Source organism: Salvelinus namaycush, chromosome 8 (assembly GCF_016432855.1).
Source record: "Salvelinus namaycush isolate Seneca chromosome 8, SaNama_1.0, whole genome shotgun sequence".
Taxonomy (NCBI): Eukaryota; Metazoa; Chordata; class Actinopteri; order Salmoniformes; family Salmonidae; genus Salvelinus; species Salvelinus namaycush.
Window position 1 is genome coordinate 2,440,519 of NC_052314.1, and position 14,234 is coordinate 2,454,752.

A 14,234-nucleotide genomic window follows, 5' to 3' on the forward strand; every position below is an offset into this window, starting at 1 on the left:
TTACTGCTTTATGCATTCTCACATTCTTACAGGAATGATCCTCCAAAATGTAAAGTGTTCTTTATTCATGGTTTCATACTGCACCTTGCTGAGTTTTCACAGGTACTGAGAATGCTATTTACATATTTTTTTGTCATTAAAAAAAGGTCAGTTTTGCATGTTCTACAATAACTTATGATTATTTCAACTAAATAAGTAGCCAAATCATTTTTAAAAAATATGATAATATAAACATTTGACAGTTCTCAAAAAATTAAACCACACCGGAAATGCACCTTCCCAAACATTGTTGTGTAGCTAGCTAACGTTAGCTTACTTGCCTTGAATGGGCTGTTATGAATGGGCTGTTATTCCACCACCTTAGCAGGGAAACTATAAAGAAGGTAATAATTAAGTTATCTAATATGTAACGTTAATAATGCTAGCTAATGCTTGTATCTGCTTACTAGACAGTTGTAGCTGTAGCCTTCATTTACGTTCCAGTCATTGGCTGTAGCTAGTGTAGCTGGCCAGTAGTGCTAACACTGCTAGCTAACGTTTCTCAGCCTAAAGAGAGAATAATATTTACAACAATAGCCAGCTTACTGCTGTTAGATGTCAATGGTTGCATGTACTTTTCTGATGCACAGCCTATTAATAACGTCAACCACCACTGAGGGCTAACACTGCTAATAGCTAGCTACCATGTTGCTATGTGCTGACGCTAGCTAGCTAATTAACTATGTCGCTTGCAAGCTGCATAAGTTAAACAAAAAAATATATAATAATTTAGCAGACGCTCTTATCCAAAGCGAATGCATACATGTTCGTACTGGTACCCCGTGGAAGTCGAACCCACAACCCTGGCGTTACAAGCGCCATGCTCTACCAACTGAGCCACACGAACGTATTATGTTTAAGACTAAAGGGAGGTTGAAATAGTGTTCCTTCTGCTGTGCACACGACATTGTTGCTGGATGAGGAGGATAAGATGTCGACCTCTGTTTTATGAATTTGGATTGTTGAACTGTCACTAAACAGCCACCCTCTCTCCTGTTATAGCCAGGCTATTATGTGGCCTGATAAGTCGGGCCCTGGATGCTCTCATCAGTAGTTCTGAAGATTGGACACAACAATGACATTATAAAGGACGCTAACAAAAAGTGAGTGAGTACACAATACGCCTAATTGGTCAATGCTTGAGAAACAACAGTGGTTGTTTCTACACATTCTTTTTGGTTAGGCTAGAAACATAGGCTATTTAGCCATACATTGTGCCCATGTCCACAATTTGACCAAAGCCACTTTATATTAGCAGACACTCTCTTTTCCTTTCAGTCTTTTTTGTGCTTTCATATTCCCTTTTTCTCTCTTTCTTTTCCTACAGGGCAGCATGTCTTCAGGTCACCGGCTGCGAGATGTAGAACAACACCACCCCCTGCTGGACGGAGAGGAGGCTGCAGTGGGTTCTGCAGCAGGGGAGGTGGAGCAGGTGTGGTTCATCCAGGACGGCTGTGGCATGGTCTGTGCCTTCATCACCTGGTTCCTGGTGCTCTACGCTGACTTTGTGGTCACCTTTGTCATGCTGCTGCCTTCCAAGAGCTTCTGGTACGCTGTGGTCAACGGCGTGGTCTTCAACTGCCTGGCCGTGCTGGCTCTCACCTCGCACCTACGCACCATGCTCACCGACCCGGTGAGTGAACCAACCGCTGCAGGGTCGTGCTCATTAGGACAAAACGTAACAAAGGAGTGAAGATGCATTGTAATGTTGGGTGACTTGGAAAAGGGAGTGACTTTGAACGGAGTGCAAGACAGAGCATACAAGAAGTAAAAGAAGCAGTCAGAATGATGAAGGGTAAGTCTGAGGGCAGTCTGATGCTCCTGGGCACAGAATAGGAACAATGTGTTTTCCTATTAGCAGTGAAAGAGCTGACTTATTAGTAGTTTCCTTTAAGTTTTGAATGAGTCTGTCCAAACATGTCATTCTGACTGTGTCCATTCTGTCCAACCGTGTGTCTTGTTTACAGGGAGCTGTGCCCAAAGGCAACGCCACCAAGAAATACATGGAGAGCCTGAACCTGAAACCAGGAGAGGTCATCTATAAGTGTTCCAAATGCTACAGCATCAAACCTGAGAGAGCACACCACTGCAGGTGAGGAGGGGACACTTCTGTTGCTTTTATGTATTATTGTTATGCTTTATAGTATCTAAAGGGTTTTCCTGGCTGAGTCACTTGGCTAGGCAAAACCCCCTATTTAGGCCTACTGTATCTTTTGGGTCCTGTTCATTAGGCAAACTTTTGAAATGGAAAACAAAAAGGAACGTTTCTTATTGCAGAAGTCCAGGTAGTCCCTCCCAGTTTCAGCCCCCCCCCCCCCCCCCCCTCCCCTCCCCTCCCCGTTTGGTACCTAATGAACACGACCATGGTGTCGTTTCCCTCCCCTGTAGTATTTGTAAGCGCTGCATCCGTAAGATGGATCACCACTGTCCCTGGGTGAACAACTGTGTCGGAGAGAACAACCAGCGCTTCTTTGTCCTCTTCACTGTGAGTTCCGTCTCAGTTCCACCTTGTTGAAGGTCATGTGCACAATGGAAATACTGAAATGCATCTGTAGTACATCGGTCCAATTAATCAACGTCAATTAATCAGACTTTTTTTTAATGTTGCATCGCTGACATCCCTATTTTGTACTGTTGTTTAGTTTTGCATGAAAGCAATGGGTTTGACAGAATGATTAGTGTTTCATCTTTAATTGTGGTGCCTTATCATAAAGGCCTGTAAACCACATTGGTGCTGCTGTGCTTTTAGCTCTGGCCAGATAGGAGAAGTATGATGATGTATTATTAGGATAGGTTGTGATTGTGTACACTGCTCGTCAATGTGCTTTTGTTGTAGCTTTATGCCTGTGTGCATTGTCAATGCACAATGAATTACTATGAATGTTTTACCATCAATACCAGGATTGGGTAATAGTTCCCTCTCTCTTTGCAGATGTATATAGCGATGATCTCCACCCATGCTCTCGCCCTGAGTGGGTACCAGTTTGTAACCTGCGTCAAGGTCCAGTGGAGTGGTTAGTATCATTATATGATTGCAGATGAGTTTTCTAAATATCCTGTTCCCTGTTAAATATAACTACTTTGACTGTAGGGTGCCCTGTTTAAAAACACCTACATTGACTCTAATGTGCCCTGTTGTAAAGGCACAATCTGGATTTTTTTTTACTGAATTGTGTGTTAACAAAGTCTTTGTTAACAAAAATATACAGCTTCAAAACTATCATTTTAATCTTGTGGACTATCATTATTCGTTTCTAAAGCTCTGTCTATGAATTTGAGAGGGGTTACATTTCTTCAGCCCCATCCCTCACCTTTATAGCAATCCAATTGGCAGAACTGTCATTTTGTTGATTTTTCAAATAAATTATTATAATTTCAAATTAAGGATTGCAGCTGCAAATACAACTACATTGAGGTCAGTGTTAATGTGATTATCCTGAATGGTGTTTCTGCTCCTCCAGAGTGCAGTGACTTTTCCCCCCCGGTGACGGTGATGCTGATGATCTTCCTCTGCCTGGAGGGCCTCCTCTTCCTCACCTTCACCGCTGTCATGTTTGGCACTCAGGTCCACTCCATCTGCAACGACGAGACGGTGAGGAGGTTAATATAACACTATATGCCATTTACCAGACACTGTTGTAATCCTAAGCAACTTTCTGTGCAGTGAGTGGCTACATTTTCAGTTTGATTCCTGCGGGAATTGAACCCACAACCTTAGATATACAATGTACATTAAATGTTTAAGAATTGTTTCCATGTTATACATTAGATTCTCAGGTCCAATCCATCTGCAACAAGATGGCGAGGAGTCAAACTACATAGATAGAAAAATAATAGATAGACATTCAGTAGGGCAAAGGCATTACAGAACGCCATTCTACGTCGACTATTTCTATCAACAATGTAGAATGGATAAGATTCTCTATTCTGCATGATTGGGATTTGTTTCTAAATGTCCTGCGCCTCTAAACAAGCACGTGGCCATGGTAGTGAAGTCCCAGTGAGGGAAATAGGACTTATTTACATATGAGACATCAGCCTCCTTCAGAAAACCTGTTGATAATGTAAGGAAGAAACCTAGTTGTGGTGACCAATGACCGAGGCTAATTTACCATTGTGGTTATTTGACCTCATTCGCTCTGCTTTATTGAATTCTCACCTGGTGTTGATGTTTACCCTCTCTATGTGTGTTTTTACCACAGGAGATTGAGCGTCTGAAGAACGAGAAGCCCACGTGGGAGAGGCAGGTTCGCTGGGAGGGCATGAGGAGCGTGTTTGGGGGCAAGCCGTCACTGCTGTGGATCAACCCGTTTGCTGGGCTCCGACTGCGCCGGCTACTTGCCACACGCTCCCGGAAAGCTGGCCCCGAGTTCTCTGTCTGACCTCTCACCTTATCAGCAGTTTCCTACTGTACTGTCTGAGACAATCTGTAGAACCTGACTCAGGAGCTGGCTTTGACACCAGGGTCCTGTTCATTTCAGGCACCAAACGGAAGAAAACGGACTCAAACAGGGAAGGTCCAATAAGAAACGCAAATTTTTGTTTTCTGTTGCAAAATGTTTTCCTAATGTGTGCCCTAATGAACACAACCCAGCTATAAGGAATACTCAAGTTCTATCCAACAACATGGACAATGGTGCTTCTGAACATCACGTCTGTATAGGTGACATGGATCAGGACTCAGACTATTGAGAGACCCATCGAAACCTGTTGAAAGATCAAATGAAGGTGCGCTGTAGTCCTTAAACAGACAGACTGAAACACGACATATTGCACAGTTACATGAAGCCTACAGGGAGGAGGATTCACTTCATCTGTTTATTTATTGACTTCTTTTTAAAGACACTCGTTGTTGTGTTTTTCTCTTCCTGTCTCTCTGGGGGTGTGTGAGTGAGTAAAGCCTGATTTTATACCTTACCTACAGTACATGCACAATGCAAGAACCCAATTAGCTACTCAAAATGGCAATGTCGCGTACTTGTGTCGACTTACAAATTGCTGGAGTGCACACGTCTGCGTATTTTGTCTACGCAACTAGCAGGACTGCCATTTTGCATCACTAATTGTAATTCTTGCATCCTATGTATAAAATTAGGCTTAAGTGTCCCTACCTGACAGTAGCTAGCTGTACCTCTGGAAAAATTATGTACTAGAATTGGTGTTAACCACTATATATCCATTCATTTAAAAAAACAAAAAAACATTTTATGAATATATTGCTGGATATATTGCTTGAGAATCATGTTGTTTTTGCCTAAATGTCGGTTTACATTCTCTGTATTGCATTTGTTTTATACCTTTAAAAATACATGTTTACCGCTTGTAGGAGTTAGATGAGTTGGGGTGGGGATGGAGGAGTATGAAATATGAATGGTTTCCAGGAAGATGAGAGAAATACTAGAATCAGCAGTTTGGATTCCGCATCAACTTTTAGTAATGTGTCTGACAAATTTGCTGTGACGTGGACAAGGAACTTGTTTCATTAGCCAAAAGTTAGCATTGAACCCTTGGTCATGGTTATTTTAATGGGAAGTATGCTATGATAATTTAACTGTGCTCTGATTAAAGGTACACTTAGCGATGCACAAAGGAAACCACGATATCGGTCCAATTTCCACAACTAACAGCGTTGAAGCTCAAGGCTAAACTTCTCTGCTGTTTTGTTCCTGTAGCTACCACGTTGTAGCATCGTGAAGAACACCCGTGGCCAAACTCTGACTTCCTCACAAGTATTCCACTACAGTACACTCCCCTATGTATACAGGGGACTTTCCTGTCACGCTGATTGTAAGGTGTATGATTCTGAGCAAGTCTGATTAACCATTATAATTGTATCTTTTTTTATTTGACATAAATGTTTTGAAGAAGTGATGGACTGGATAAAGGAATGTATTAGGACTGAGTTTTTTTTATTTTTATGTTCTGTATGGAGATGTTATGTACTTCTGTTTTGAAACATTTCAGTTTTTTCGCAGCTACATTTACTGTGCTCCCATTAAATCAACTTCATTTCTACCTCCTAAAATCCAGATCTATTTGTCCATATTACTGACTAGATGATAAGAGTGGGAGCCCACTATGCAGCTCTTGGAACTGGTGGATGACTTGATGTGCACAGCAAGCTGTATGTGAAGCACTGGTCCCAATTCCCTCCCTTCCCCTTGGCTGTAACCCTTTTAATGTTTGCAGATCTGTAAGGTAGAAGCAATATGTTGGAAGCTTCACCTCTACACTGCTGATATCTATCCAGACTAGGCTACCTGGGGCGGCAGGTAGCCTAGTGGTTAGAGCGTTGGACTAGTAACTGAAAGGTTGCAAGATTGAATCCCCGAGCTGACAAGGTAAAAAATCTGTCGTTCTGCCCCTGACCAAGGCAGTTAACCCACTGTTCCTAAACCGTCATTGAAAATAATAATTTGTTCTTAACTGACTTGCCTAGTTAAATAAAGGTCAAATAAAAAAAATAACTACAACAATTATTCAGATCTGGTAACATATAAGGGTCAGGGCTGAGGAGAAGGCCTCGAGATGGAATTAGGACCGGGTGTCTCCACACCATATGTGAAAGGACCTGGATTTTCCCATTTCTGAACTCCACCCATCATAGGTAGTAGGGTGAAGTTGCCCTTAGATGCTGACCGTGGCCAGTTTTGCATTTCCCCCCACTAATGGTTAAGATTAGGTCCTAGATCCTGATCCTAGATCTGTACCCAGGGTAAACTTCACCCAGGACCTATAGTAAAGCAAATGTACAAGTTGTAGTGAAGAATGTCTTATCCCACGGGCCAAATCAACATATCCACACTGGCAGACAGTGGCTAACTGCAGCTCCTCATTGCTATAAAAACTCCTCATTTCAAGAAGACCACCCATGTTATGTGGGGCATCTGTAGTAGTGCTCCTGGCTCTATTGGGTTTGGGTGATCCCTTGGCGGACCCCCCATCCTGACCTACCAGCGGACCAGGACTTGTTCTGGGGAGTGGACCAGTGTGACTTTGCCGTCGTGCTGCGTGCCTCCGGACTGGAGTGCTTCTTGGTAAGATGCTATTATGGTAAGATGTTATTCCACAGTTTAGTAGTACAATAACAGGATATGTGTGTGTGTGTGTACAGTTGAAGTTAGAAGTTTACATACGCTTATGCTGGAGTCATTAAAACTCGTTTTTCAACCACTCCACAAATTTCTTGTTAACATACTATAGTTATGGGGGAAAGCATGGAAAATTGCTAACAAATATTCTATCAGTAACAAAGTAAAGGAAGTTTCATTTAAAATATTACATAGAATTTATCCTGTGAAACATGTTTTGGAAAGATTCAAGCTGAATATTGAATATAACTGATTTCTGTGGAATGGAGAAGTAGACCATTTTGCATTTGTTTTTTGCCTGTATTTATAGTAGAATGTTTTGGATTGACATACAGAGTTTTGTTACAAAAAAAATAGGACCGGTTGTACAATTTAATGGTTTTGATATAATGATTTATTTCAGAAATTCTGACATAGATAAAGATGTAGTATATTTAATTCAACTGCTAATTATACTAGGTCAATTTCATATTCACAAATGCAAATGGTCTAATTCAAAACCTAACTTTTTTCACTTTATAAATGAGTTTAAACAATATGGCACCACTTTAACTAAAATGAAAAACAAAAAGGCAATTAAAACTTGTTGTATTATTAATGAATATGATTTGTTTGTTTAGGATTCCTGGCAATGCAAATAGTTTGTATGCTTGTTTGCATGTGACTATTCCTCTTTTGTTTGTTGATATTTGTTAATAAAAAAAATTAAAATAAAGTGCCAGTTACCACAATATAACAGGGTGGACAACAACTTTGAGGATGTACAGAAAATAGTCAATATTCTTATAAAAAGTGCAGCAGTTAACATAAGACTATACATAAGATCAAATTGAATGAAGAAAATTTGGAAATATATTTTAAATGTATAATTGTATTACTAATTATTCTCGTTGAAGTTGTTTGAGCAGCACTTGGGACATTGAAAAATGGCCTCCTTCCACTGAAATAATATAGTCTAAAATGTATAAAATTAACTTTGAAGTCTGTCATTATGCTTCTATTATCATGAAGGCATACACACATAAGGATCCTTCTGAAATTTGATCCAGTGATTTATCTTGAAGACCAAAAAAATAACACTTTTAGTGATATTGACCCTTAAAATGACAATATATATATATAATATTCAGGGGGGGGGGGGGGGGGAATCTGTTAACAGGGCTTAGTCCATTGTAGTTTAAGGAGGTAGTCTACAGAGCAGTTAAAATATGATTTGCGGCACATGGTTGTCCCATATGATGGTGAACAAGGTCTGTGTGCTTATGTGTCCTCTCCTAAAGGCTTGTTGGTGTCCAAAATTGACGAAGCTACGGGTCAAATCAACTTCATAGCTGGGAAGATGGGTATATTGTTCCTCCTTTGAATGCAGGTGCACGCACGTGCACAAAGTGCATGACAAATGCATTTCCCCTTTGAAATGTTGTGGGAACATGTCATTTATTTATTTTAGGTTTCTATCAAATGTGCTTCAACAACTTCCACAACCCATTTGGCAGCATGTAGGTCTTTCTCAACATTGAGTTGCACTACGAGGGTTCAGAACGCCAACAGAAGGAGAAGAAGAAAATGGCGGAAACCCAGAAAGACCTGAATAACACTCGGTCCACCATAGAGATAATGGGTTTATTTGGGATTGACTGCATGTCTGTCTCACTCATTTTATTGACCGCAATCATTGAATTGAATGCACGTAACGAAACCTTCGACAAAGTGTGAGAATGGTGGTAGCCTATGTTACCAAAAAGTAAACATACCCAAACAACATAAAGTAAAAATATCTGTATATGTGAGATAATAAAGTAATATAATATACAGCAATGTAATATAGTATTAATGTATATATAATATAGTAATGTAAATAATATAGTGTTCATGGAAATATGAAATAAAGTTAACGTTACTCTCCAAACTACTTTTAGGAGACATCGTGTGGAGGGCTACGTCTTCCACGTTTCAGCATTAGAACTTTGGCAGTATGAGGAGAAGCGCTGTCTACTACCTCCTCTCCAACTCCAAATACTTCACCTGTTGGTCTGCGGACAGGATATGGTCATGGCGGGCTACCTGCATCTCTTCTTGCTCAAGATGGTCTTTAACACCAAGCCCACTACTGAGGCACCAGAGAAAACTCACTGCTGACACCCTGGATTCTCTTTACCTATCCAGAGCCCTCATGCTCCCTGGTTGGGATGAATTCCATTTCAGTCAACCATTAACAGTTCCATCAACAAGTGAACTGACATTGCATTCCATTCTGAATTCAAATGGAATTGATCCCGACCCTTTTGTGAATGTTAATGGGATCTACACGCCTTATATCAATGTTGGAATGTATTAAAGTCTCACATTTGACAAAATTGTCATTACAGTGCATATATTTGGTGTAGCTAGCCAATGACCATCTGTCACCTCCATGTCCCCCGAAGGGGACCAGGTCCAGTGGGTGACCATCTTTGTCACCTTCCATCTCCCAGAAAATGGACCCAGGTAACACCATTGATCAAATCAACTTCCAAACAAAAGTGACATTTCCCACTTTGTCATGTTCACAAGTGTACATTGTTAATGATCCATTGCAGTTGATGTTCTTGGGGAACTAAAACCATCGGTGGGTCCGAGTCTGTCAACGGCTCTGAAGATATGCAGCGAGAGTGTAGAAACAATACAGTCTTGTCCCCACTCAAGAGGGTTCTGGACAATTCATGTCATGCATCACAACCATTGTCCAGTTGTACAAGCTGTGTCTTAAGCCATTGTTAAGGCTTACAGTTACGTTTGGATCAAAATCTGTTCTATTGGGGGGGGGAAAAAAAAAAAAAAAAAAACTAACCTTCTCTAGGAGAGTGACAAGGTCATATATGTCATTGGGACAGCAGCGTAGCCTAGTGGTTGGAATGTTTGGACTAGTAACTGAACGGTTGCAAGTTCAAATCCCCAAACTGACAAGGTACAAATCTGTCGTTCTGCCTCTGAACAAGGCAGTTAAAACCACAGTTCCTAGACAATCATTGAAAATATGAATTTGTTAACTGACTTGCCTAGTTAAATAAAGGTTAAGTGGCAGAACTATGCACGAGGAGAAGTGAAGATAATTCTCCTCATGCAAGTGTAATTAGTTCTGCCACTTTTTGTTAAACCTCAGGATGGTTTAACTGATTTGAGGAGTTTTAGAAATGACATGTTTTAGTGCCCATTCTTACTGGTTAGAAAATGCAGCCATGTCAAGTTACAGGTATAGTACTGATGAAATTAAAGTACCAGAACAGCAATGAGTGGAGGCCACTTGGTTTATTGAATCACTTCTGGCAGGACAGTGTCTTCCCACACAAGCAGAGACAATGTATTTGTAGTCACATGGGCATTTAAACAAGGTTCCTTACAAAAGCATGCAAATGTCAAGAGCATAGACAACCCTACCTTTTAAACTAACTCTTAAGTGTCACTCTTCTGCAACAGGAAAGTTGCTGTCAATTTAACCAAACCCCAGTTAAGCATCCAAGAAACCCAATGTGAACTTGGTCTATAATGATACTACAGAGACCAAAAATAGTAGTCTACTATACTGACAAACCAAGAGAAGCATATAACCATTAAGTTGTTTATTTCTCTATAGCCTATTTACTGTCATGACTCAGGTAGATCACGTCAACACAAGATCCTACTGGATGGATATGGGGCCAAGGACAGCATCAGCTTCCCACTGCACATCTGGGGAGAGAAGTAGAGGACTAGAATTATCATAAACATTAAATGTATTGCCAATGTTTAAGAATGCGCAAAACAAAGTCCCTCAAGACGCACAAACATCCAATTGAATGATGATTGCACATGTCAGTTAGGCGCACAGGGTCAAGCCGCAGTGCAGCGCCACTGGACGGGGAGAGCAAGGTGGGGTTAATAGCCTTCCTCAAGGGCACAAGGATAGAAGTTCTCATGATCTGAGCACAGCAGCACTCAGGTTGCCAGATCATTTGTGTTGAGCCAGTGAATTTGAAAACTCAAATCATACCAGCATCCATGGAAATAGCTCTGGCCCTTCTCATGGTACAGGTGGTGTCACAGCAACCACACACCTGGTCATCCCCGTCTGCAGACCTCCACCTGGGAGAAGAAAAAGCTTTTACAGTATTCAGTAGACCTGAAACTACAAAGACAAGTACAATCCTGCCAGTCCAGTAAGAAATGTCTGCTTCCATTGCAAAAATGAACACACCCATCACAGAAAAGTCACACTATACATTTACCCATTGACAAAGGAACAGGCCTTGCCCTCAGCATAAGTTGGGGAGGAAGCTGCAGTGGCCTTCAGGTGGCAGGTTATATAGATCATGTCCATTGTTTTCTGGCTAGTTTTGCTGTTGCTTCCAGGGCCAGCATACTGCTGTTTGAATATGAAGGTCTCCAGCTGGATCTGAAGCTTGTGGTCCTGTGAGCGAGGCAGGAACTGGGAACTAGAGCCCATCAACACAGCATCAACTAGACACCTGAAGAACCAGAAACCATTGGAGGACATTTCACAAGGAGGATGTGCAGTGCACACCTTCCAGTTGCTCCTTTAATAGTAACATTTGCAAATTCTATGGACCATTTCACCAGATAAAGATTACTTCTAGTCCTGGACAAAATATTATAGTCAATGGAGAACCTCAATTAAAGGTATTTGTCCAGAATTAGGCTCATCTGTTATCAGGAAACTGTTGATGGCCTTTTCCAGTAAGCTGTATGAAACTGGTTGTACATAGTCATAGTTTGTTGGGTGTGCACACCAGGATTGGGGGGAGGGGGTCAATTATTTTCAGTGAACTGAGGACAATTCTCTTCAATACTTTGAGAAATGTGGAATTTCAGTTTATATTTAGGAATCACTCCTATCCAGTGCATTACACTAACGTAGCTAAAATGACAGTCCGCAAGCAGAAACCTCAATATAGCATCTCAGCTAAATCAGTGCTAGTAAGACAAGAACAAAAGTACAGTGTAAGTTTAATTCCTGAATTGAAATGGATCCCAAACCTGGTACGCGCCACCTTTGAACAGTGCCCTCGCCGACTCACCCGTCATTCTCAATGAAGGAGTATCTGGGCTTTGAGTTAATGTCAGGCACCAGAGTGGCAACACAGCTTTCAACAAAGACCCGCAGAGGCATATGGTGGTACTCCAGGACAGAGGCTTCCATGCGAATCAGGTCACCTAGGAAGTACTGACTGGAGGGCCTCTCAATCTGCCAGTCGTCTAGAAAGCAGCAAAAATACGTGAAATTTAATAGCATCTTGACAAAGACACCAGGTCACCTAGGAACAAAAAAATATAGAGTTTACATTACAATGTTACATAACCTCATGTCAGTCATTTCAGGGCTGCGAGATGTGTGTAGCCTTCACCGGGACCAGCAAGTGTCAACCCAACACCTTAGCCGTTACACCAAGAGAACCAAACCTCTTCGTGAGGTTGCTAGGTGTTGGTTGAGGGTGCAACCATACAGACACTAATAATAATTAACAGACATGGAACTACCCACCAGTCATGAGCTTGAGAGAAAAGTAGAGTTGCGCCTCAACTAATTTAGAGTCTGCAAAGAGGGTCCAGGTAGGCTTCAAGGCATTGCTGCTCACATTGAGTTTCCTGCAAGGGGAGAAATGGACATTAGCCACTGCAAAATTAACTCAAGTCCTGAGTTAAGTCGGCCTACTTCTGATAAATCAATGTCCATGCACCACAAGTCAGCCGTCTGGAGAATTCTCACCTCTTGTAGTGGCACTCAATGCCTACAACAGCCTCAGTGGTCCTTACAACAGGGGTGTCACCAATATGGCTTGGTTTGTAGAGCAGGTGGAAGGTATAGATGAAGGCATCCTCTAGCATCTGAGAAGTGGTAACAAAAAACACGTTTAAAGCAGTTGCTTTAAATGACTCCCCATTTCACTTCAAATCATGTTTTATTTGTCACATGCTTTGTAAATGTGTGGACCAAATGAAACACGTAATGTAAAAGAATAAAGTCCAAGACTAGGCTTACTATGTGTCCAGGAAACCAGTCCTTAGATTTAAAATATTTGAACTGGACATTAAGATTTGAACAAAGGCTACCTTCAGTGTGCTGCCACATCCCTGCAGCTCCGACTCGAAGATCAGCCTTTGGGCTTCGACATCCTCCCCAGCTGCAGCACAGCCCCCCAGGGTGAGATCAGCCGGCTGGATGAGTTGGCCGATACCAAACAGATCCTGCTTGACCTCCACCTGGACCAGATTCTCCCCGCATTTGACCTGCACCGTGTTGGCAGGGACAGGTTGTTTCAGCTCAAAATTCTTCACTTCAGGCTTGGCCTCCAGCACTGGATTATGAGGAAACGTCCAGGTCAGCGGGGTTTCAAAGACTTGTTTTGACTGGAACACTGAATCCTGCTTCCTGGGTTGCAGCACTGCAGATCTCTGGTTCTGGAAGCCCCTGGGTTGCAGCACTGCAGATCTCTGGTTCTGGAAGCCCCTGGGTTGCAGCACTGCAGACTTTTGGAAGGCCCCGGGCTTCAGAGCTGCATGAGCCCAAGGAGTTGACAACACAGCATCCCAGAAACATACAAACGCAGCAACCACTGCCAAAACCTTAATTAGCACCTGCTTTGATCCCATGTCTGCAAATACCAAATGCTGAATTCACAACATCTCCTTGGTGTCTAGGAAGAACTGTTTTAAGCCATCTGGTTGAACGTGAGCCCGCCCCTTCATTAATTAGTGTAATCAACCTCAAGACTGTGCTCATTAAAAGGCCCTGTAGAATCCTTAAGAAACGCATCCTTCCCATAGAGCAGGGGTGGGCAACTCCAGTCCTCGGGGGCCTGATTGGTGTCACACTTTTTCTCCATCCCTAGCAAACACAGCTGATTAATCAAATTGCATTCTAAACTGAAGATGATGATTAGGTGATTATTGGAGTCAGGTGTGTTAGCTGGAGCTGGGGCAAAACTGTGACACCAATCAGGCCCTCAAGGACTGGAATTAACCACCCTTGCCATAGAGAATGATAGAGGCCTCTTGTGGCCTAAAGGCCATGTCAGCATGGCCAGCGCCATTGAGGGCTTCCACCATTTTAATGTAGTCAACTGGGTG

General features: G+C 42.0%; 2 protein-coding genes across 3 annotated transcripts; one reads left to right on the forward strand and one right to left on the reverse strand.

Annotated features, from left to right (window-relative positions):
• The first annotated feature begins 278 nt into the window (after nt 1–278).
• Nucleotides 279–6,054, forward strand: LOC120052293 (palmitoyltransferase ZDHHC7-like). Of its 2 annotated transcripts, XM_038999123.1 has the most exons (8): nt 279–383; nt 1,042–1,142; nt 1,367–1,672; nt 2,007–2,131; nt 2,428–2,524; nt 2,972–3,053; nt 3,501–3,631; nt 4,242–6,054. In XM_038999123.1, the coding sequence occupies exons 3-8, from the start codon at nt 1,373–1,375 to the stop codon at nt 4,419–4,421; spliced, it is 915 nt and encodes a 304-aa protein (XP_038855051.1). In that variant the 5' UTR covers nt 279–383; nt 1,042–1,142; nt 1,367–1,372; the 3' UTR covers nt 4,422–6,054. The 2 variants fall into 2 exon arrangements, with proteins under 2 accessions (XP_038855051.1, XP_038855052.1); XM_038999124.1 differs by lacking the exon at nt 279–383 and having other exon boundaries at nt 907–1,142.
• A 4,359-nt stretch (nt 6,055–10,413) lies between these two features.
• On the reverse strand, nt 10,414–13,961 carry LOC120052290 (zona pellucida sperm-binding protein 3-like). Its single transcript, XM_038999120.1, has 7 exons — nt 13,218–13,961; nt 12,874–12,992; nt 12,649–12,752; nt 12,185–12,362; nt 11,375–11,614; nt 11,140–11,231; nt 10,414–10,838 (listed from the first exon to the last, which is right to left on the reverse strand). The coding sequence occupies exons 1-7, from the start codon at nt 13,755–13,757 to the stop codon at nt 10,789–10,791; spliced, it is 1,323 nt and encodes a 440-aa protein (XP_038855048.1). The 5' UTR covers nt 13,758–13,961; the 3' UTR covers nt 10,414–10,788.
• Between the last annotated feature and the right edge of the window lie 273 nt (nt 13,962–14,234).

Bases quoted from the DNA above. Each gene is read 5' to 3' on its own strand.
- LOC120052293 (XM_038999123.1), top strand. From the start codon at position 1,373: ATGTCTTCAGGTCACCGGCTGCGAGATGTAGAACAACACCACCCCCTG. The intron at 2,132-2,427 runs GTGAGGAGGGGA...CCTCCCCTGTAG, and splicing joins GAGAGAGCACACCACTGCAG to TATTTGTAAGCGCTGCATCC. The intron at 3,632-4,241 runs GTGAGGAGGTTA...TTTTTACCACAG, and splicing joins CCATCTGCAACGACGAGACG to GAGATTGAGCGTCTGAAGAA.
- LOC120052290 (XM_038999120.1), bottom strand. From the start codon at position 13,757: ATGGGATCAAAGCAGGTGCTAATTAAGGTTTTGGCAGTGGTTGCTGCG. The intron at 12,753-12,873 runs GTGAGAATTCTC...CTCCCCTTGCAG, and splicing joins ATTGAGTGCCACTACAAGAG to GAAACTCAATGTGAGCAGCA. The intron at 10,839-11,139 runs GTATGATTTGAG...TTCTCTCCCCAG, and splicing joins AGCTATTTCCATGGATGCTG to ATGTGCAGTGGGAAGCTGAT.